This window comes from Alligator sinensis, unplaced genomic scaffold (assembly GCF_000455745.1).
Source record: "Alligator sinensis unplaced genomic scaffold, ASM45574v1 scaffold228_1, whole genome shotgun sequence".
Lineage (NCBI taxonomy): Eukaryota > Metazoa > Chordata > Crocodylia > Alligatoridae > Alligator > Alligator sinensis.
The window spans coordinates 2,196,645-2,216,203 of NW_005842044.1; the positions used below are offsets into that span (position 1 = coordinate 2,196,645).

Here is a 19,559-nt window from a genome sequence, read left to right on the forward strand (position 1 = left end):
CCTCCCAGGCGCCAGGCTTTTGTCTGCAGACAAGGTGGGAGATCCCCGCTGTGAGGGATTCAACAGCAGCCTCTCAGGCCGGCTGAGACAGATCTCTGGAGAGGGGCACCGACGGGGCATTTCTGCCACAGCCCCCACAGCCTGATACCAACAGGCCAGTCTCTCCCCTGCTGAGGTCCCTCTGCTCCTCTGGTGGCTTAAAGCAGCCAGAAAAGGGCAGAAAGCAGGCTCCACGAATCCTTCCCATCTCGGGGACCTTTCCCCATTGGTATAGAGAGACCAGCATGGTCCTGAGTTGGCCCAGCTCCCAGCCCCTAGCCTAAGCGGCACGAAGGGATGGAGGGCACATGGCCAGAGGGCACTGCCCGCTCTCTACTTGCCCGGGAGAGTGTAATTTAGCCAGACAAACCAGGGCCTGCTGCATCCTTCTCTGAGCTGCCTCGTGTGCAGACCCATCCTGCCGGCTCCCTCTTTGGACCCCCAGTGACTTCCTCTCCCTGCCCCCCCAAGCCCCACTAGGAGAGCCCTAAAACCTTTCCATGCCCCCACCATAATCCTAACCTTCCCTATGTTAATCCTATAAACCCTCGGTAAATCCCGTCTGCCTGCCTGCCTCTTTCGCCGTCTCTGCTTGGAGCCGCGGCTCCCGGGGGCTTTCCGGGCAGGCTGTTTTCCAGGTGCACAGACGGCAAGGAGCTGCTTCTGGACCACCTTAGCATTTGCCTCTTGGCTTAACTGTGCCTCTGGCATGACTAATACTGGATCAGTCTGTAAGTCCTGGCAGATCCTTCTGTAAAAGCTCTCTGGGCAGCCATGCTCTCAGATCAAATGTGGGCCCTTTCCCCTTCCACCAAGGCAGCTGGGCCCAAGCAGGTCCCAGCTCTGAAAATGCCCATCTTCCATCAGAAACTTTCAGTGGGGGTACAAAGGGCAGCTGGGCACTGCAGAGGGGAAGATAAGCCCCAATATCCATGTGCCTTAGCCTCCCTTTTGCAACTATAGGGGGTGAAATGCTGCAGAAATCCTTGCTATTAGATATTAGTTATTTCCTTAAAGAAAATGCATGATAGGGAACAGATCTGTGTCAACTCCAGAGGAGGGACTAAAGGACACCCCAGGATTTCCCTGTCTCCAAATCTGGCTCTCAGAGAAAGTGGATGGCTTCTTAGCAAAACTGTGCTCCCGCCTTACACACCTTACCACTCCAGTGCTGGCCAGGCCAGGGGCTTGCACTCTTGTCCGTAAGTGTCACACAGGCACTCGTGTGACACTTGTCCAGAAGTGTCACACAGCCAGCTTTGAAGGGTTGGGTCCAAAAAGGGACTAAGCCATTCAAAGAACAAAATCTGCAGTTCAAGTGATGAGGATGAAACTGCAAAGCAAGTTGATCCCAATAGTTCGGGGCATAAGGAGAGCACCAGCACAGCACTTCCTTGGAGGGTGGATTATTGGAAGCTTGAATACACAATACAGGTATTGTGCCTTTTTGGGGACTGCCAGTCAACCACGTCTTGTGTTTTCTGGCAAGATTAGTTACTCCCAACGCATAAGTTTAAACCCCCGAGGCCCTCGAGCTTGCATGTACATTTACAGCTACAATTAAGGCAAGCCCTGATACAGACTTCTGCCTACTAGTTAAGGAACGGTGGTAAATGCCCATGTAAATACAGGAGTTCAGATGAGGACACATCCCGGACTCTTAACAACCAAATGCATCTGCGTACATGTGGCCTGTATTTCTCTATGGCTGCTTCCTTCTGCTGCTCTCTGAATGAAAGGCACTGTGTATATAAATAAGTGCATTATTATGCATCGCCCAGCTTTGATCCCTGTGGAACTAGGCTACCAAAACGAGGGGATTTTAGCCTCCTCTCAGATAATAATTCCCCTTCTCCAACTCCTCACTTGCTTCCCTTTGCATGGATAGTGTTAAAAAATGGCAAAAGATGGCCCCACGTGCCCAAGCCAGCGTCTGTTGTTTCCGGGCTGCGGCTGAAATGCATCCCGAAAACTTTATGGAGGTCTCTCGTCCTCTTCCCTCCTCACTGTGCTGGCTGCCCGTGGAGATGGGCTTGTCCTGAACGTGCTTCTTGGGGTTGCAGAAGCATGGATCTGGATGTGTTGCTCCAGCCCCGCTGGCTCCCCCCTAATAAGTAGCTCGGTGATTGCTGTGCTCCTGCATGTGACCCCCTAACCCCCCAGGGTACTCTGTAAATCAAGCTCTCTGTTCTCTCTTGGTCTCTGTTCACAGGGACATACCAGGGCCAGTGGGTCGGCGGGATGCGCCAAGGCTACGGTGTCCGGCAGAGCGTTCCCTATGGCATGGCTGCGGTTATCAGGTCGCCCCTGAGGACGTCCATTAACTCGCTGCGCAGCGAGCACACCAACGGCACGGCGCTGCACCCCGATGCCTCGCCCGCGGTGGCTGGCAGCCCCGCCGTCTCCAGGGGCGGCTTTGTCCTCATGGCCCACAGCGACGCCGAGATCCTCAAGAGCAAGAAGAAGGGCATCTTCCGGCGGTCCCTGCTAAGCGGGCTCAAGCTGCGCAAGTCTGAGTCCAAGAGCTCCCTGGCCAGCCAGCGGAGCAAGCAGAGCTCCTTCCGCAGCGAGGCGGGCATGAGCACCGTCAGCTCCACTGCCAGCGACATCAACTCCACCATCAGCTTGGGAGAAGGTGAGGCAGAGCTGTCCGTCATCGAGGACGACATCGATGCCACCACCACCGAGATCTACGTGGGCGAGTGGAAGAACGACAAGCGGTCGGGCTTCGGGGTCAGCCAGCGCTCGGACGGGCTGAAGTACGAGGGGGAGTGGGCCAACAACAAGCGCCACGGCTACGGCTGCATGACCTTCCCGGATGGCACCAAGGAGGAAGGGAAGTACAAGCAGAACGTCCTGGTCAGCGGCAAGCGGAAGAACCTCATCCCGCTGCGGGCCAGCAAGATCCGCGAGAAGGTCGACCGGGCCGTCGAGGCAGCGGAGAGGGCGGCCACCATCGCCAAGCAGAAAGCGGAGATCGCGGCGTCCAGGTAAGGCGAGCTCCTGGCCACCGACACGGAGGTGGCGGAAGGGGACTGGGGTTTGAGGAGAAGCCGGTCTGACAAGTGTCCTGTGTTTTTAAACTGAGGCTTCTGGGCCCCGTTGTTTCTTCAGTTGCTGAATGAGTGAAGTCCTGGGCTGGGCTTTCAAATGCAAGCACAAGATGACTGCCTGGCCAGACCTAAAACAGCCAGTCAGGTCATCCCTCACCGCTGAGCCAGGGGGGTTGCTGAGGCTGTGCCCAGCAACACTACTTTGCTACCAGTTGCCCGCCATTCACGCCGAAAGGGTTCGGTCCTGCAGTCCAGGCACCGGCAACCTTCATGAGGAAGTCTTTGCTTCAGAGCTCGGCCGACTTGGGCTCTCAGCCTGCAGCTTCCAGTGCAAATTTGCCCTGTTTTGCACAGGGGCACCTCACTTGACTCACGTCCCCTGCTTTGGTGACCGGTTCGGTCATCCGGGCTGCTCTGACACTTGTGTGATGGCATGCCCATGCATGGAAGGGTCTGCACAAAACGGGGGGCCGTGTTGCGGTGGGACTGCAAATCTGGACAGGTATGGTTGAGGGAATGGAGTACGGTTTCATTGGCCACCTGGCAATATAACACGTCCACTGTCCCAGCACAGGCTGGGTTTCATTAAATTAGGGGTGGATGCTTCTGGGACAGTCTCAACTTTATTTATTTCCAAGCTCTGGTCAGGAAGAATCATAGAAAATGAGGGTTGAAAGGACCGCAGGAGGTCACATCTAGTCCAAAGCAGGACCAGCCCAACTACATCACCCCAGCCAAGGCTTTGTCTAGCCAGGGCTTAAAAACCTCCAAGGATGGAGATCCCACTGGCTCTCTGGGTAACCCGTTCCAGTGCTTTACTACCCTCCTTGGGAGAAAGTTTTTCCTAATATCCAACCTCAACTCCCCTTGGTGCAGCTTGAGCCCATTGCTCCTTCTGTCATCTGCCCCCACTGAGACCAGCCCAGCTCCATCCTCTTTGTTACACCTTGCAAGTGGTCGAAGGCTACTATTCAACCCCCCTCCGTCTTCTCTTTTCCAGACTAAATAATCCCAGGTCCCTCAGCCTCCCCTCACCAGCCCCCCAACTATTTCATTGCCCTCCACTGGACTCTCTCCAATGTGTCCACATCCTTTCTGTACTGCGGGGCCCAAAACTGGACACAGGACTCCAGATGTGGCTTCACCAGTGCTGAATAGAGGGGAAAAATCACTTCCCTCGATCTATTGGCAATGCTCCTACCAGTGCAGCCCAGGATACCCTTAGCCTTCTTGGCACCCAGGGCACACTGCCGGCTTATATTCACTTATTGGCCACTGTAACCCCCAAGTTATCCCCAGGTGATCTTTTCAGGGCAATAAAATGATGGCAGAGAACAAATGTCACAAATGTCACTGCCTTATACAAGTGTAGAGCATTATCCTAGTCCACCCTGTCTTGGCCAAGATGAGAACTGTTTATATCAGCCTCACAGAGCGTCTGGTTCTTGCTGGAAGCCAGCTCTGTCCTGGGGTGAAAGATCAAAGCCAGGGCAGCTCAGCCACACACCGCACACACTCAACAGATGTGCTTGACTTTGGAAAACGTGCCATGGGTGTCACATGAAGAAAGCCAAACTCACTCTGCGTTAGTGTTAGCAGCCAAAGCAACAGTGGGGATAGCTACAGGTGTCGCAGGTAGCACTGGTGGCACGGCTCCACATGGCACAACATCAGATTCGCTTGATGCTGAGCCGGCATCAGCACGTAATGGAGCGGTATCACCGCACACATCCTAACGCCGTTCTGCAGCGTTGCATCTGATGCAGAACAGGGGCTGCAGCCCCGATTGTCAAGGAACTGGGCATTGCGTGGGATGCATGGTTTCCTGGCTCAAGCAAATCCCTTTGAGCAGGCTGCACTGCCAACCTGCCCGTTATGGGGGCACCGCTGGGGTGCAACCCACAGCTGGCCCTGCACGCCCCCCTCTCCCACTTGCCACCCACACCTTGGTGTTAAATAACTTGGAGAGGTTGCTTCACCCCAGAGAAGCGGGGGTGGTGTGAACTTTAGGGTTAATTACTGCCGAGTCTCATATCAGCGCTCTGCCGTGCGGCCTCCACCTCTCGTCATCAACAGAGATTTTTAACGAACTGTCTTGCCACTTTGGGCTGCCAGCAACATCCCACACATAAAGTTTTGCCCTCCTTGGGCTCATAAGGATAACAAAGGGGAAAAAAAAACCATGCAGCTTACCGCCACCGAGATCCCCATGTCTTCAGGTCCATTCCCTGCATGACCCGGGGCACTGATGGCCTGCTCCAGGGGTAACTCCCCTCTCCCTTTTGAGGGTGATCAGTCCTCTTTCCCCTGCCTGGCTTGTCTTCCTTCCTTGCTGGCAGCCAGAGACCGGTTTTTATGTTTCTGGGCCTCTTCCATTCACTTGATCCCACCCGGTGCAGCCGGCACAGGAGGTCCTCGTTACCAGCACGCAGTCTCCAGGAGGGCTGGGTCTGCAGCTTGTCTCCAGCTGCCTCTCGTCACCCTTTCTGGCTCTAAAGATCCTCACCTTGGCTTAAAGGGACCCAGCCCTGTGGCTCTGTCCTGTGGTCCATCCCCCCCATACCAGGGTGAGCCCCCTGTTACACTCCTCCTAGTGCAAGCAGGAGCTCTGGCTGCTCGGTCTCTGTTCACTGAGTGTGTGATGCGCTCCTCGCTGTCGATACCGTGGCGTGGTGTCTGGTTTCCTCCGTCTACCTGTTTGCTGGTGGTGTCACTTGTGATAAGATGCTGCCACCAAGGCGACACTGCGGTGCTAACCTTTGCACAGCTGCTTTCTGCGGGGGAGCATGCCCCAAATGCTAAGTAGCAGGGCTTTCTATAAGCGGTGTCCTCTTTTGCTGGTCTGGAGCTTGTAGTCCTGCCTGCCTGGGAGAAATGAGATTTAAAAGGAAGGGCAGGAAAATCCCCACTGGCCGCTGCTGCCCTGGGGGAGGCTTTTCCCTGCTGGAGGCCCTCTCTCTATCTCTCAGGGCAGGGGGTTTATGTACCCCATGAGCTCCTGCATGCCCTACCTGGGGTGGGCCCTTGCTGATTGTGGAGCAGCTCGAGGGAAAGACTCCGTTTGGGTTTAATTATATTATATTTTCTTTCTGGGCCTGTCTGTGCATGTGGGTCTCTCTGAGCTTGCTTTGGAGTATCTAACACTAGGCTCCAGCTTGGCTGCATGATTAGGTGCAGGGTCTCCTGTAGACCTGCCCCGGTCAGGACGCTGCTTGAAACGATTCAGTGGGCAGGACTGTTTCCATCTCAGCAGCAAGGAGTCCTCATTGTGACCCACTTTCTAGCCCACCCTCTCTCAGCCTGTTTCCCCCGGCATGACTCACCTGGGTGGCAACGGTGCTGGCATCGCAGGTACAGGAGCTGCGTGGGCCTGACGCTTCGTGTAGCATCGCTGCAGTCAGCGCGCTCTCTCTCCGCTGCCTGTGGGTCTTTTATCGGGAGCGAGAAGGGAACTGTCAATCCAGGGAAAACCCATTCATCCCGGCGCGGTGGAACGGCAGAGCCACCCACCTGACAGGCTGCTGGATTACGGAGGTGGCGGGCCAGCAATTGTGTGGCAGGGGAAATCTCACCCCGGCCTACCTGCCTCCCGCTCCCCGGACGCCCCCGCTATCCAGCCCAGGGCTAGAGGAGGACGTTCTTCTCTTCCTTGCAGCTTTCCATGAATTAGCCAGTTTCTTTTCATATCCCTAGTACCTTGCCACCAAAAAGCCCAGGGAGTCCTTGAGCAGGGGGATTAGGTACCCGCTCTCCCTGCTTCTCTTGCTAAAATGCTTGGAGCCAAATTCTAGCGTATGGTTGCATTGCAGCAGCATATAGAAATGTGCTCCCCCCCGCCCCATATCATGCTAGACGCTGTACACACACAGAGTTAGAGTCAACCCCTTCTCTAGAGATGCACAGTTTAGGCAGACAACAGAGGAGAAGAGGAAGGAAGGATTATTGTACCCATTTTACCAGGGAGAACTGAGGCCCAGAGGTGAAGTGGGCTTGTTTGAGGCCACACGGGAAGTGTGCAGAAGTGATTTGCACACACACTGACTTGTGCAAGACAGACAGAACTGACTTGCCTAGCTTTGGCCCCGGCGAATTTGCGGAGGAGACCGTTGTCGGGTCCAGAGGACGCACGCTCCTCCTGAGCCTCAGAGAGTTTGACTGCGGGTCAGGTTTAAGGCAACCCTCACTCTTCGTTAAGGCTTTCGTGCTTCTTTCTGTCCTTGCAGGGGTGAATTTTAGCTCGGAGTGGGGGTGAGGAGGAGAGCCAGAGAGGAGCAGTTGGTGCCCTGGTGTGATTCAGGCCCGCCTACCCAAACCAGCCCCGTGCTACCCTTGCTTTTCCAGCTCCTTCATTCAGCCTGGCGGTGCCATTGCTACTCCAATGGGTCCCTCCTCGCACATCGTCCGCAGCCCCTCGTTCCTGACCCTCGTCACCCCCTGCTATTTCCATCCGCGGCTCTGCACGCTCCTGCGATGGTGCCCCTCCATCCTGACCTGCAGCCCCGGTCTCCTAGCCTTGCTGGTGCTGCTCCCTGATCCTGACCTCCAATCTCCACAGGTGTTCTGGTTTCCTGCGACCTTTCTTTCAAATGTAAACTGCAAATATAAATCCTCCGGTAACTGCATCGGCTTCAGCAGTGCGTGTTGATATGCTTCCCCGGGCAAATGGCCTAATCCGTCGCCTTGCTCAAATGCACCGTGCTCCATCCCTTGGGAAGTTCCCTTCAGTGCAACAGCACCCCCTTTCTCGGTCTGTGCCCAATCTTTGACCCCATGCCAGGCTGCCGTGCGGGGTGGGAAGAGGTGTGCCCCGATGCTTTGCTCCACACACCGTGATCCAGAGACAAATTCAACTCTTCTCTCCTTGCAGATGGCTAGCTTGATGCCTGTACAGATGTGCATGACAGATGTGCAGGAGCTATGTAGCTGGCTCCCCAAATCTGCCTGGGAGCCTGATGACTCAGAACTCACTCCTGACCAAAGGAAAAAGAGGAAGAAAAGGTTGATTCAATGGTCCTTAATATTACCACGTGGAGCCTTCAGGCCGCAGCAAGGAGAGCGTTTGTCACAGCCTGGAGTTTCCTCTCCATTTTCTGAATGGGGATGAAATAAATAGGTTTTGCAGGGAGAGATGGGTTAGGGGGAAAAAAAATGCAGGTGCCTTCCAACAATAACTGGATCTCATTGTAAATGCCAATCATTCATATTTAAAGTGACACTTCAAACCTTCCTCAAAGAAATACACTTGGTTGGATCCCTTCTCTGTGGTGTGAATGAGCCTCCCAGGCCCGCTCGGCGAGCATATTTGCATCCAAGGATGCTTTCAAGCCGGTGTTGGCTCACATGGTCGTTGAAGCTTTTAAAAAATAACCTGCCTCTTCTCTCCATACTGTCCCCGGGTTTGGTGTGGCATTGTCATGCATTGTTAAACTGCCGATGCCTTTCCTCCCGCAGACGGCTGCATTTCAGCCACGGGTCAAGAGAGCCACGTACCTGCTGCTGTTTGTATAATCAGTCCCGTTCTCGGGTTTGCGAGGCCTGCCGGGATCCGCGCCTGCCGGTTGCTGTATATCTTTTAGATGTTTCCAGGGACATCGTCAATTTGAAAATCATTTTCAACTCTGAAAATGGTGCACCCATACTCGTTACACTTAACGCCTAGGATTGCTGTAACCGAAATCTTTGCTCTAGTTCTCCTTTACTTTGCGTGTTTGACAGCGTTTTGTGTACAGGCAGCCTCGTGGACCAGCTGATAATGCGTGTCCTCTCCCCGGCTCTGGGAGTAGGACGGTGGAGCTGAAATGGGAAGGAAACAGGCAGCAAGCAAATGCACGCGCTGAGCGGGAGGAGGTGCCCGGCTGTGTGATCCGGGGCTCGCTCCAAGGAGCCTCCTGTCCATCGGGAAAGGAGCAGAGTAACGAGAAACCTTTACGGTTTTTAAAAGAGTTAAGAAAACAAGGCAGCTGCATGCAGGGTGCTCAACCAGAGTTGAATTTTTAAAATAATCAGCCAACATTTTAAAAATTGCATATTTTTCCTCTGATATCGCTTCTCTCCCCTGCCTGCCTTTGCAGCGAGCTTGCAAAGCTAGAAAAGACACTCTGGGTAGCCTGACCTCTGCATTTTCCAGGCCTGCTCCCGACGCTGTTCCCACTTGGCTTTTATCTACCCAGCTCTTGAATAGGCTCGGAAGAAAGAAAGAGAGGATGGTCACGCTCGGGATTCAGAGCTATGCTCTTTTTATCTTGCAAACATTGCCTCCAGTGTGTGAAGGCTGCTGGTCTATTGAAAAGCCCTTTATTGATTCTTGTTCTGCAGCGTGTGCCTGCCTGGCTGTATGCGAAGAAGACAGACTGACTCTTAAATAGGGTGCGCTGAATATTACCTCTCAGTCAGCAGCCATAAGTGAAGTGCGTTTCTAGAATCGGTGCTTTTGCTGCATCAGCTGCTTACACTTTGGCCTGGAAATGGATGAATCAAGGGCCAAATCGGATAGCGCGTGACCAGTCGTTGTTTGAGCAAAACTCTTACTTGCTTCAGACAAAACGGCAGGGTTTAGGGTGGAAGACTTTGTGCTCTCTCCCATCTGAGGGCCAGTTCCTCAGCTGGTGCAAACGAGTCCAGATCCACGACGGTCACCGAAGCTATGTCGATTTGCATCGGCTGAGAATCTGGCCGGGGAACTAGATGATCCTAAGACGATCAAAGTCAGAAGCTGCTTTGATTAACCCGAGGTATAAATAGCCTTGGAGGGGAGCGCGTGGCACCGACTGGACTTGCTGTGTGAGCCCTTCTAAATTATGGCCTCGGACACCTCCGTGCGGAGAGGACTGAATCGTGACGGGTCTGCCCGGGACAGGCCTGTCTCTCGGGAAAGCAGAGCAGAGGCAGGGCTGCTTACTTGAAGCGGGGGGAGCTGTAACATGGGGAGAGGCTAGTGAGACAGCTGCAATGAACTTGCATTTCTACCCAGGAGAACTTTTACAGTCTTTTCTCCGATGCCCGATGAAGGGGGTGCGCCCAAAAGCTTGCAATGAAAGACTTTTTTTGTTTTGTTTTGCAAAAATCTAGTTGGTCTACTAAAAGAGATCACCTCTACCACGAGTCCTGATAGCTTTGGTGAAGGCACGGCGAAGAAGCTGTTCGCATGTTGAGAAATGGGCAAGACGATTCTGCCCCCAAAGGCTTTGCGGCAGGGCACGATTTCATGTCTCAGCAGCGTGGAAGAGCGCGGCCCAGGCATTGCAGCCGGGGAGATTGGGAGGGTGCGGAGAGCCAATGTGGGGACAGGAAAGCTCAAGGCCAGTCCAGAAGGTGATGGCAGAAGCTGCCTCTGCGCTCTCTGTTGCTTTGCTGAAGATATTAAACTCGTGGATGCGTGCAGGCATATAGCCCAGGGACCTTCCCTCTGAAAAACGGGTCCGTTGAGCTCAAGGGACATCTCCGTTCACTGTTGGCGGCAGTCCTCGTGTCCCCTGTGGCCCTGTCACTGCGCTCTTGGCTGGTCCCTTACAGCGAGCAAACAAAACGTGTCCACCTCGCCAGCTTCTCCCTCGCCGACAGCCTCTGACATCCATGAAGAGGAACCGCTCGTGTGGAAGACGGGGAGCCTTGTCCATACCATCCTTAGGGGAAAAGGAGGAGGGGGTAGATGCTGAGCAGAACGGGGAGGATGAAGAAGCTAAGGGGATGGTTTGTTCGCTTTAGGCTTATTAACGAGAGCTATAATGACAGTTGCCGGTCAGGGCAGAAAGGTTTATAGCCACCAATTAGAGCAAAAGACAAGCGTATTTTTGTATTAACAATAATAACAGCCTTCTCAGTCTGCAGACTTTGCATTCCTTGATCCTGAAAGCAGGTATTACTTTCTATAACAGAGAGGGACCATACGTCTCCTTTTAAATATTACAAGCTAAATTCCCATCCCCATAAAATCTGATGTAGCTGCAAGGGGCCGAGATGCTGACTGTGCAGGCGTGACTGCGCAGTCATTTCGTTTGTGTAAAACAAGTACCAAATGGCTGTGCCGTAATCGGAGTTACCGCACAGTTGTGGCACCGAGCGGCTTTCAGGTGACGCTGGCTGCGCCGTGGCTCATTACTACTCCTGCCATTTGATGCCACTTGGCAGTAGTAACGAGCTACGGCACAGTCCGCATCTCATGTAGACGCGGCCACGAAGTACCTTGAGTTATGCCAGTTGTCATCAGCGGAGAGTCTAGCCGTGTCTGATTTTCATATCTTAATCTGGTGCGATTCTCAGCATCTAAAATCTTGAAAGTGATATCTCAGTGCAGGGCAGGCCCGCCAAATTTAGAGTTAGACAGCAACAAGGGTTTACCAAACGCACGATCGTTTGGAAATGTTTTCATGGAATTAGGTCTTTTTACAAAATCACGGTATTTTTAAAGTAATAAGCCATCCGCTGCAGCATCTGCATGATGCTGCAGTGCTAGGATCCAGAAAGTGTTAGGAACAAACTGTAAGCAAAAAAAGAAAATTGCTCCACTTAATATCGTTGTCCAAAGTGCGACACATCCAAAAAAAACCCCCAAAACAACCCCTCAAAATATGCAGCATAAATAAGACATAAAAGTCCTTTTGGTTTTAACACAGTAAGGAGCTACTTGCAAGAGTGGGAAGGAAGTTTATCTGAGGTACGTGTTTAAGTTACACTTTGAATAAATACAAATTTGGAATAATGCTTTGCTAACTTTTAAATGCAATTTAAAATTCAATATGATTCTCATTGTGCTTTCCATTACATCTGTCACATGCCATGCAGAATGAAGTCAAACGAATAACAGACCAGGGATTCAGGGTTTATACATTTCAAAATGAACACTATTATCTATTGGATTTCATTGAAAAAAAAATGCAGCTGGAACCGTTCCAAACCTACTCAGAATGCATTTCGGTGGTGCCTAGAGGGTCCCTCCGTTTGCATTATGGGATACTTCATTCACATTTCAGCTGGTTAAGTGTAGCAATGGTCTCAAGCAAAAAAAAAAATTACATCTGGGTCATGCAGTATCCCTCGTGGCTGGGAAGAGACAGGACTTGACTGTAATGAATGGGAAGTCTTTGAGCCCCGGGGACGCTGGAAAAGACAGACCCTGTACATCTCCTTGACCATCCGTCTTGCAGGCCGAGCAAAATTGCTTTGCTCTTGCTGTCTCTGCTCAGGGTCTCTACGTCCTGGCCTTAAGTAGGTGGTCACGGGAAGTCCCAAGAGCAGCATATTAACTGTCTGGTTGTCACATTCGGGGGAAGGGATCGCTCAACACCTTCAATAACTGTTCAGCCTGAGCGCCCAAAAGGAGACGATCCTCTCGGATTAGGGTTAGTCCTAAATAATGCACAGGAGCTGATTCAAGAAGCAATTACAACGGAGACAGTAGAAATAGTGAGCAAAATGTAATTAAGGTCAGCAGTCTCAGTGGAGGAATCGGACTGCAAACGAGCTTGGTGGCATTCAGCGTCAGAGAGGGGAGTTTGCAGAAACCCAAACACGAAGCAAGGAAGCTGACGGTGAAGAGCAAATGAACGGTTCGACATGGCAGCGACTTGTGTGCCATAGCCATGGCATTCCCTCCTGCATGCAGTAGGAAGCAAGAAGGCCAGGGAGAAAACCTAGCACAATTAAGCAGCAAAGTGCAAGAGCCTAGTTGAGGCCAACAGGCATCCCTCAGCCAAAGTGGATGCAGCCCACATGCAGAGCCAATTCGAAGGGCACGAGCGACTGCCAGGTTGAAGCAGAACCGGGTCGTGGTTACATGCGATGCTGGAGCCCGACTGAGCGTGAAAGTTCAACTTGGGAGGAGTAACACCAGTGAGCCATGCCCTGCGCTGACCTATTTTAAATAGAGAGCGTGGCTATTAGCTAAAGCAGAACGGGAGGAAGAAGGCGGTGAGCTTCAGCACCCATTCATAATTCAGGCAGCAGTTGTGTCCTTCGCTTGTGAGCTGGAGAAGGAGAGGCAGCGTAAGAGGTTGGCTTTGTACGCATGGACAGCTCTCCTTGGGAGCAGGACACGGGGGAGGGAGAGGATCCTCAGCACTGGTAGCACCGCTGTGGTCCGGATATACCTGATGCTCATCCCGTCTCTATTTGTGTCTCGAATCCCTTGCTGCTTCCCCCTCTGCAGGAGTCAGTCTATGGCTTTCATTTTAAGGGCACCTGCATTATTCGTCTTGGTCCAAAATCAGAGTTTTTTGAGTCATCAGAGACCATCTCATAGCCAGAGGCTACAGGGCTTGGGGTGCCAAACCCATCTAGAAGTCCCTTCTCATCTCATCCAGCGTCCAGCAGGCCCAGCATGTGAGGGCATCAGTGGTCCTGAGTCCTTTCAATTTTTGCAAGCAGCTTGATGTATCTACAGCCTCTGATCATCTCCCCCAATGAAAGCCTCTGACATGAAAGGCCCCATCCTGAAGATCCAGGAGATCCCACCAGCCCAGCACAGCCTGGCCCTGGTCGCCTTTGAATCCTCATGGAAAGTCTGTTCTGCTTCTGTGGAGCGCTAGGCAGTGGATGGGGGTACGGGGGCAGAGGGCAGTAGATGGGGGCGCAGGTACGGAGATGGGTGTGTGGGCACGCGGATACGTGGTGTGATCTGTGTAGCGGATTTTTAGTGTGCTTTGAGCTGCCAAGTGAACCACAGGGGCCGCTTGGCAGTGTTGGAGGTGGATATATATATATTATATATATTTTTTTTTTATTTATTTTTTATTTATTTATTTATTTTTTCAAAAAAAAATAATGGGGAAAACCAGGGTAGGGGCTAGACGGGGCTGGTGAGAGTCTGATCTGGCAAGCAGCAACTGGATCCTGCAAGGTTGTGAAAGCAAACCTGAAAAATGCAGCCTAAATATGCACGGGTGAATGCACCTGGGAAAGGAGCTGGCAAGGGAGGAACGGGATTTTGGCAGCGGCAGGTTGGGGAGGCTGGAGGATTGAGTGCAGCGGGAAGCAGGGTACTTGGAGAGGAAGACTCAGGCCCAGTGAGAGCAGGGAGGAAGATTCCCTTCCCCATGACATCCCCCCTTCCCTGCCCTGCTCCATCCAGAGCAGTCTGCATTTGCTGCAAGAAGAGCATCCTCCCTCCAGCCCCGATCCCCATGTTACTTGTCAGGTCAGGGGCAATGCACGTTTCTTTGGTGCTGTCTCGCTCCCGCACCTCGGCCTCCTCCCCGCCTCCTCCTGCACAGCCTCCCTCATACTGACAGGGGTCAGAAGATACCGCAGTCGGATGTGATTAGGATCAGCTGTTCTTCCTCTCCTTCTTTATATCAAGCCATGTAGCTGTCAGGCTGGATAACACAGGCGCCTTCTGACTCGCTGTACGGGCAGCGCTTCCACCTCTGCTCTCGGGTGCTCGAGGGACGGCGTGGGACCCGCTGGATTGCGGGGCCCTGCATGGAGCCCTGGCACGTTTAGCAATTGCTGGCTTCTTCTCTCCCTTGCCGGCAGCTCTGCATCTTCTCCCTGCCCTGCAAAGTTGTTAACGTCCTGCTCAGACATGACCTTGAGCATGTCGTTCGTCTATACGGACTCTTGGCTGAAAAGCCCAGACAGCACGGTGATGGGAACTAGACCGAGCAGAGCAGCACAGTGCTGGCTGCCACTCCCTGCAGAGAACCAGCCTTCCCTCTGGCCCACTCTGCCTCCCAAAAATACAGAATTGCTTCTGCGGAGCTCCCTCTCCGGCCAGCGGCCCTTTCGCCCGATGCTCCTGCCGGTCTGCCTGAAGGCAGAGTCTGATTCCACCTCCTCAGCATGTAGGAATTAAGAGAGGGGTGCATAGCACAGGACATCTGATAGGCTCAGAAATTAATTGAGTGCAAAATTCACCAGGGTTTTTTCTAGCAAATGTGGATTTGTGGTTTGAACCCCCCCCACAGGAAGTGAAGGCCTTCCAGCTTGTTTAACACGGCTGTTTAAACAATTATTCCCTTTTTCCTGGGAGGTTGGGGTTCTCTTCCTTTCCTTCTTTTCCCTTCCTTTCTTTCCTTTATAGTCTTCTCATCTTGCTACAGCAAAAACCCTGAATTGGCATGTTCCACGGTGCAAAGCGTCTCAGCCGCGGAGTGCAACTGGAACTTAAAACGCTCCGAACGCATCACCTCGGTGTATCAGGATCATTTGTTTGATCATTTGCAGCATCCCTGGCTCACCAAGTAATAATTGGGAGACCAGTGAGTAAGATCCCATTCAATTAGTCCAAGCCCCCGTTGGCGGCCTGTAGGCTGGTGTGTCTGTGTGGCATGTAGCTGGCTAGCTTCTTTTTGATGCTAACATGTCTTTTGTCAACAGTGCCCTTTTAACTCTCTGGCCATCTTTGCATTGCTACATGATTGTGCATATGATATATGTGTATTATAGGTTTATGTCTCATACATAAGAATATACAGGCAACTGTATGGCGCCCATGGGGGTTGACATGGCATACCCAACTTTAGAGGTCGCTTCCTGCTAGCTCCCCTTGTCCCCTACAGCTCTTCCCCTTGTTGCTCTTTCCTGCCATGTCTTGATGGAGCAAGCCGACAGGGAAGGCTGCCTATGGGTAAGGAGACCTTTGGGAGTTGGACCCTGGTCTGAGCCAGATCCTCCTCTGCTCATCCCACTTTTATTGTAGCTGTGTCCTCTAGCTCAGAGCCCACTATTTAGGGCCACAAGCTTTGGACTCAGCAGGGCATGCCTTCAGGATTGAGGACCCATCGCCCTATATCCTGCCACCACCTCTCAGTCTCTGGCAGAGCTCAGAACTTATCCCCAGTCCCTATTTTATGTCTTCTCAATCATATTTGAAATTCAGGGTGACTGCCAAGCACCCCTTTCTGTGGTTTCTGCCTCCCCTACAGCCACAACTGGGATCAACAGGAACAAAAAAATCACCAAAACCTGCTTGGCTCCAAACAAAAATGGCCTGCCCAGGGCTTGCCTTGCCGTGGGACGGTGCTCTGCAAGCCTCAAATAAAGATAGAAAAGGGTCTGGAGCTTATCTGGTTCTCTCTCTCTTTCTTGCATATGACTTCAGAAAGTCAACTCCTCCAACCATTTAAGAGTAGATCCATCAATATTACTGCAAACTATCTGGTTCCTGCTGCAGAATCAAACCTCCAGTCTGCTTCACTCCAGCTGCTGCTCTTCATCCAGATTCCCAGCCTGGAGTTCAGACTCTTCGCCTTTCCATGAGGAGCTCCTTCCTCCTATGGCTCCTATGTCCGGACTGCCTCAGGCCTGCGGCTTGGGTTTATAAAGGTGCTTCGGGTCACCTGACTCCTCTACTTCCCAACCATCGGGGACTGCCTGCACCTGGATGTGGTGACCATCTTGTTTCAGGCTCCTCCGCCTCTTAGTTAACTCCAGCAGCACAACCAAGTGTCAGTAACAGGAGAATAAATAATGTACAACAAAAAAAACAGGCAAAAAAACACCACCAGGGGAAGGGACAAACTGATCACAATGGATCATGGGAGTGAGCGGAGAGGAGGTATGTGTATTATAGGTATATGTATACATTATACAATTATACAATATATTATATTATATACCTATAATACACAATATTATAGGTATATACTTATAATAGACAATATTGTATATGCCTATATATGGGTAAGGGGTGCCTGGGCGTATATTCCCTTGCATGAGACATATACCTATAATACACATACATCCCATATATTGCGTATTATAGGTATAATATTGTGCATTTTTGGTATATATATATATACCATACCCATACATACCAAATATAACCATACATCCCATATATTGTGCATTATAGGTATACATATATGTATGTATGTATGTATAATACACAATATACAGGATGTATGGGTATATACATATATATAGGATGTATGGGGGTGTGTGTGTGTGTGTGTGTGTGTGTGTATATATAGGTATTATAGGTTTAATATTGTGCATTATAGGTATATGCATATATATATATATACCCATACATCCCATATATTGTGCATTATAGGTAGACATATATGTATGTATGTATGTATGTATAATACACAGTATACAGGATGTATGGGTATATACATATATATAGGATGTATCGGTATATATATACATACATACATACATACATACATACATATATACATATACATATGTAGGTACATACATATATATGTATGTATCCCATGTATGTATATATATGTATGTATATACCTATAATATACAGTATTATACCTATAATACCCAATATTATGTATTATAGGTATAATATTGTGTATTATAGGTACACACACACACACATATATGTATATACCTATAATATACAATATATGGGATGTACGTGTATTATAGGCATGTCTCATGAGTGGGAATATATGCCCAGGCACCCCTAACCCCCTTTCTGCCTTCTAGTAATGGGGAAGGGAGATGCCCCATTACACAGACACTGCGAGTGGGCACCAGTATCCCCGCACACAGGCACTGGTGTGACATCCCTGTTGCAGCGTGTGAGCTCTGAGGAGGCCACAAGGCACCACTGATGCCTCCATAGGCCTGACACTGATGCACAGCACAAGTGCCATCTTCACCTTCGGGGAAACAGCAGAGGGGTAAGGCAGGCACAGTCGGCAGCGCCGGCGCATTGTTGTGAAGGTGGAGCGGGTACAGGCGTGGCGAGCAGAGACAGGGGTGTGTGGGCAGGGCCTGGATGGGGAAGGAACAGCCTGACGCTGAACATTATGTCCCTGATGCTGCTGCCTTCTTGACAGTGGGGCCAGATGGAAACAGGCAGAAATGGCATTGCATGGTAGGGAGACGGGAAGAATCTGCGCGTGATTCACTCCTGGCGCCTACCATGTTCAAGGGAGGAAACAACTCGAGGAGCTGGGCAGCCTGCGGGCTTGCACTGCCAGCTTAGAGGGAAATGTAATACTCTCTCCTGCAAAGTAAGCTGCTCGGGAGAGATGTCTCTTCCTTGCCCTCCTCTTCTCCCTCACCTACTCCTTTTGCCTGCTCGAGACACTGCAGTCTAGCCCAGCCCAGATCCTCTGCCTGATTTCTAGTCTAAGCCTGTTACAGGCTTACAGCAGGTATTGAGCTAACACCACTGCCGGGCTGCTGTGGACTGGCTCCGTTGCAGAACTGATCCTCCCCATCAGCATCTGCAGCCTCCTGCTCCAGGCTGGATTTCCCCCGTTAAGCAGGGCATCCCGACAGCGGAGCGACCGAACGGCTCTGCAGGACAGCAAAGGCATCAGACCCACAATAATTTCCAGCCTGCTGCAGCAAATACACCCCGGTGTAACTCCACTGACTTCAGTGAGCTTGCACTGGGGATGAATTTGACCCATTGAGGGTACAGATCATATCTATAGCACAGATGTTCCCATCCTATGAGCTTTATTCTCCCAGTGGAGCAGTGCATCTCTAGGGGTAGTTATCTTTTTTCTTAAGGGCAAGAATGCTCCTTCTCATCACACAGACCTGCTAGCAGCTGCTTGGAGACATGTTTTCAAGGGGGCTCTTGGCTCCCATGCTAAGGAGGAGGGGAAGGCAGCAGGTCTCTGTGACAGCAGTCTCCTTTCACTCCCAAATATGTCTCATTCTGCTTTCAGCACCAACGGCACCAGCTCCTGTTCCACGCCCCCCATTAGGTATGCAGCCCCTTGCCTAGAACAAGCATCACCTCTGCCCATGCCGTATGGGTAGCTTTTCCCCTACGGCCCCAGGCTGCCCTCCAGATTTTGACAACTATTTTAGAGGCTGGGCACACCAGGGCAGGGGTACCCAGACAGGGTGCCAAGCCCATGACCTCCCTCTCAGAGACACGAGACAACAGACTTGTGCCGTGCTGTGTACAAGCGCCTTCTCTGCAGCTCCTGGAACCGCCTGTCTTTCTCTCTCTGCCTTATTCACTCTCAGATCTTTTGTCCCATTGCCAAGACTCCATGTTATTTCTGTGTGCGCATTACCTGGCTCTCTTGAGAGCATTTTGGGATCCCGACCCTGCATGACAGATGGTTTCTGTTTGTATCTGTAAGACACTGACCGCTGACATCAATAGGAGCAAGGTCAGCCTGCATCACAGTGCAGTTCTTGGGCTCTGCTGGACCCTCGAAGGTACAGTCTTGCAGCCCAGGTTCCTCCTAAGAATACCCAGATCTGCACTGCCGCTGCTGCTTTTCCTATGCAAAAGAGCAGAGACTGCAGAGTTGCCTTTTCTTTGTGGGCTACGGGAGTGAGAGAGAACCTCCCACACCCACTGCTGTGGATTTCAGGCAGCTGGGAAATGGTGGCAATGCCTCTGGGTCCCCCCGTCCTCTTTCTGCCGTCTATGCCGCAGGGCAGGAGAAAGGGCCTGTAGTGAACAAGACACAAAACGGAAGCTGGATGTCTCATATGCATAAAAATCCCATCCGGGGCAGTTTGCATAAGCTTAGGAGCGGTAGCTGCAGGGCTCTGGCCCAGCTCCAGTGGGGTATTTGTATCCTAACA

At 51.7% G+C, this 19,559-nt stretch overlaps 1 protein-coding gene across 2 annotated transcripts in view; it reads left to right on the top strand.

Moving 5' to 3' along the window:
* Nucleotides 1–19,559, top strand: part of JPH3 (junctophilin 3) — a 92,580-nt gene that overhangs the window by 24,323 nt on the left and 48,698 nt on the right. For both annotated transcript variants that reach the window (XM_025203113.1, XM_006022766.3), the window contains exon 2: nt 2,252–3,029. In XM_025203113.1, coding sequence (XP_025058898.1) covers nt 2,252–3,029 — 778 coding nt within the window. The remainder of the gene's footprint in view (nt 1–2,251; nt 3,030–19,559) is intronic.